The sequence below is a fragment of the Austrofundulus limnaeus genome, unplaced genomic scaffold (assembly GCF_001266775.1).
Source record: "Austrofundulus limnaeus strain Quisiro unplaced genomic scaffold, Austrofundulus_limnaeus-1.0 Scaffold1336, whole genome shotgun sequence".
NCBI classification, from domain to species: Eukaryota; Metazoa; Chordata; class Actinopteri; order Cyprinodontiformes; family Rivulidae; genus Austrofundulus; species Austrofundulus limnaeus.
This window is the reverse complement of record NW_013953738.1, coordinates 43,030-45,458: the sequence shown is the minus strand read 5'-3', so window position 1 is coordinate 45,458 and position 2,429 is coordinate 43,030. Positions and strand designations below refer to the sequence as shown.

Below are 2,429 nucleotides of genomic sequence, written 5' to 3'. Positions count from 1 at the left end.
AGCATATAATGGTTTAATTTTATTGGCATCTAATATGCAGCACACCACATGTAAGAGCCTATAAAAAAAGTTTAAACTAAAGAAGACACTATTTTACATCTAAGACTATGAAGATTTTTAAAAACAAATCTGGTCTTGAAGTAAAAACTACCTCAGATGAACAAATGCAGACAAAAAGCTAAACTCAGCAGGCCTCCACCACAGGTGCTGACAGTATGTTTGTGTGGATGTACAGTGGCTGACAGAAATGCACAAACGGCTAAACGCCTTGCAAACACATGAATTATGCAAACTACAAAATACTGCAAAAGAAAAATGCAGCAATCGCAAAAAAAAAAAAGAAGAAAAATAGACAGAAGCAAAAACAAACAACAAAATAAATTATGCAAAGGAAAAAATACAGCAAACACAAAAACAACTAAGTAAGAAACACTGGAAAAACCTTACTCCACAAACTGGAAGTGCACCAGATCACTAGGGACACAACCACAAAGTCATAACAGACCAGAGCATCGGTTAAAAACATTAGGGAGGAAACTGTTCCATTTTTCCAACTTTCTTCTGCATCCTGTCATTACAGTCTGGTCCAATGACTTGGTGGTCAAGTCCCCCTTGTGGTTTTGAGCACTTCTGTTTTGTGGAGCAAGTTTGCAGCATTTTCTTATTTGCAGTCTTTTTGTATTTGAAGCATTTTTCCTTTGCATGTGTGTTATTTGTATAGTTTTGCTTAGTTTTTGTGACTGCATCATTTTCCTGGGTTGGTGTATTTCGTATCATTCATGTGTTTGTTGTACGTTTGCACCTGTCGGCCATTGCAGTTTTTCCAAACACAAGCAGTTGCTTCTTTTAACGTCACTGTTGATGCCTTTCCTTCTTGGCACCATGTGAACACACACCTACTGTATATAGAGGTGGTCCCACTGATGATYATCAGTTAATCAATGCATTTGATCAGAAACACCGTTAGTGATCTCCTATTTTCTGTGGCAGCAGCATTGAACTTGGTTTTTCACACATTTCTGCCTTCTAACCTTTTCATTAAAAAACAAAAACTACAATCGGTTAGGAGTGTAAGAAAATATCGATACACTGAAATAACGTGATATTTAATTTCCCGATACCGTATCGATATTCTAAAGCCCTGTATCGATTTTTTATTAAGGTTTAAAATGNGTTTAGAAGAGGAAGTGATGAGAAGATAAGTTTATTTTCTATTTAAACATAAAAACAGCATTTTAATAACAGCTAAAGGTGACATAGATACTTTATTATGGTATAGTATTTAAATATATGCCTGAGAAACACATAATATTGCCCCTTTAAATTATTTTAGGGGGTGCTGTGGAAGAATTAGGCCACGCCCCCACAAAATTGGACTGCATTTCTGTAGCGGGGTGGATTAGGATTGACCATACTGAATTTGGTGCAGATTGGCTGAAATATTTGTAATTTAGAGCCAAATGTACGTCAACGGCGTGATGTCAGACTTCACCGCACCGCCATGACCAAGCCTTACACAGGAAAGTCTTTGTGCTTGAAAACAAGTGAGATCAACTTTTACCCGTGTTCTGACCCAATTTGTTGCTGATTGGGTCAAGAGGATCAGAGATGGAGCTTTATACAGAAGTTGGATCGACTCTTTTCTTCTCATCTCAAATTAACAGACATTGAAACTTCCTTTTGTCAGCTTTAAAGTAACTGAGAAAACCTGCAACCTGCAAGACAGGTTTTCAACCAAAACCTTCTGACATTTTATTACTGTGAGACTTTGTGGCATGAGATCTCATTACACCTCAGGTGTTCACCGTCTCTTCATGGGTTCCCTCACGACTGTGTTCCAACTACAGGTCTTGTTGTGACATCTCACCTGGACAAAGATGTAAAAGCTGAGGTTGTGAATGTTGTAGATGTAGCCCAGTCCAAACAGACAAGTGAAAAGGCCACTGGTCAGCATTCCCACAGTGAGATACAGTCGAATGGGCAGGCGCTCTCCAATGATGCCACTACACAAGGGTACAGTGGTAAAACAATATTAATGACATCATAAAAGCTAAATCTGCAGCTAACCTAACCTACATTGTGAAGACTGGTCTGTTTCCATCTAGGATGCAACTTAAAACTGCCATAAAAATACAATTTATTTAAATTAAATAGTTATTTTRTGATAAAAACCTTATATTTCTACGGAGGCACTGGTATCCTAAGGAGTGGAGATTCCAACATCACAGGGTAGCATATAATGGTTTAATTTTATTGGCATCTAATATGCAGCACACCACATGTAAGAGCCTATAAAAAAAGTTTAAACTAAAGAAGACACTATTTTACATCTAAGACTATGAAGATTTTTAAAAACAAATCTGGTCTTGAAGTAAAAACTACCTCAGATGAACAAATGCAGACAAAAAGCTAAACTCAGCAGGCCTCCA

The 2,429-nt window shown here is 37.4% G+C and overlaps 1 protein-coding gene across 1 annotated transcript in view; it reads right to left on the bottom strand.

The window, feature by feature from the left end:
- Positions 1-2,429, bottom strand: part of slc37a1 (solute carrier family 37 member 1) — a gene marked incomplete in the record, with an annotated part of 52,582 nt that overhangs the window by 27,012 nt on the left and 23,141 nt on the right. The window contains 1 exon segment of the mRNA XM_014031859.1: positions 1,868-2,003. Within this exon segment, the coding sequence (XP_013887313.1) occupies positions 1,868-2,003 (136 nt within the window).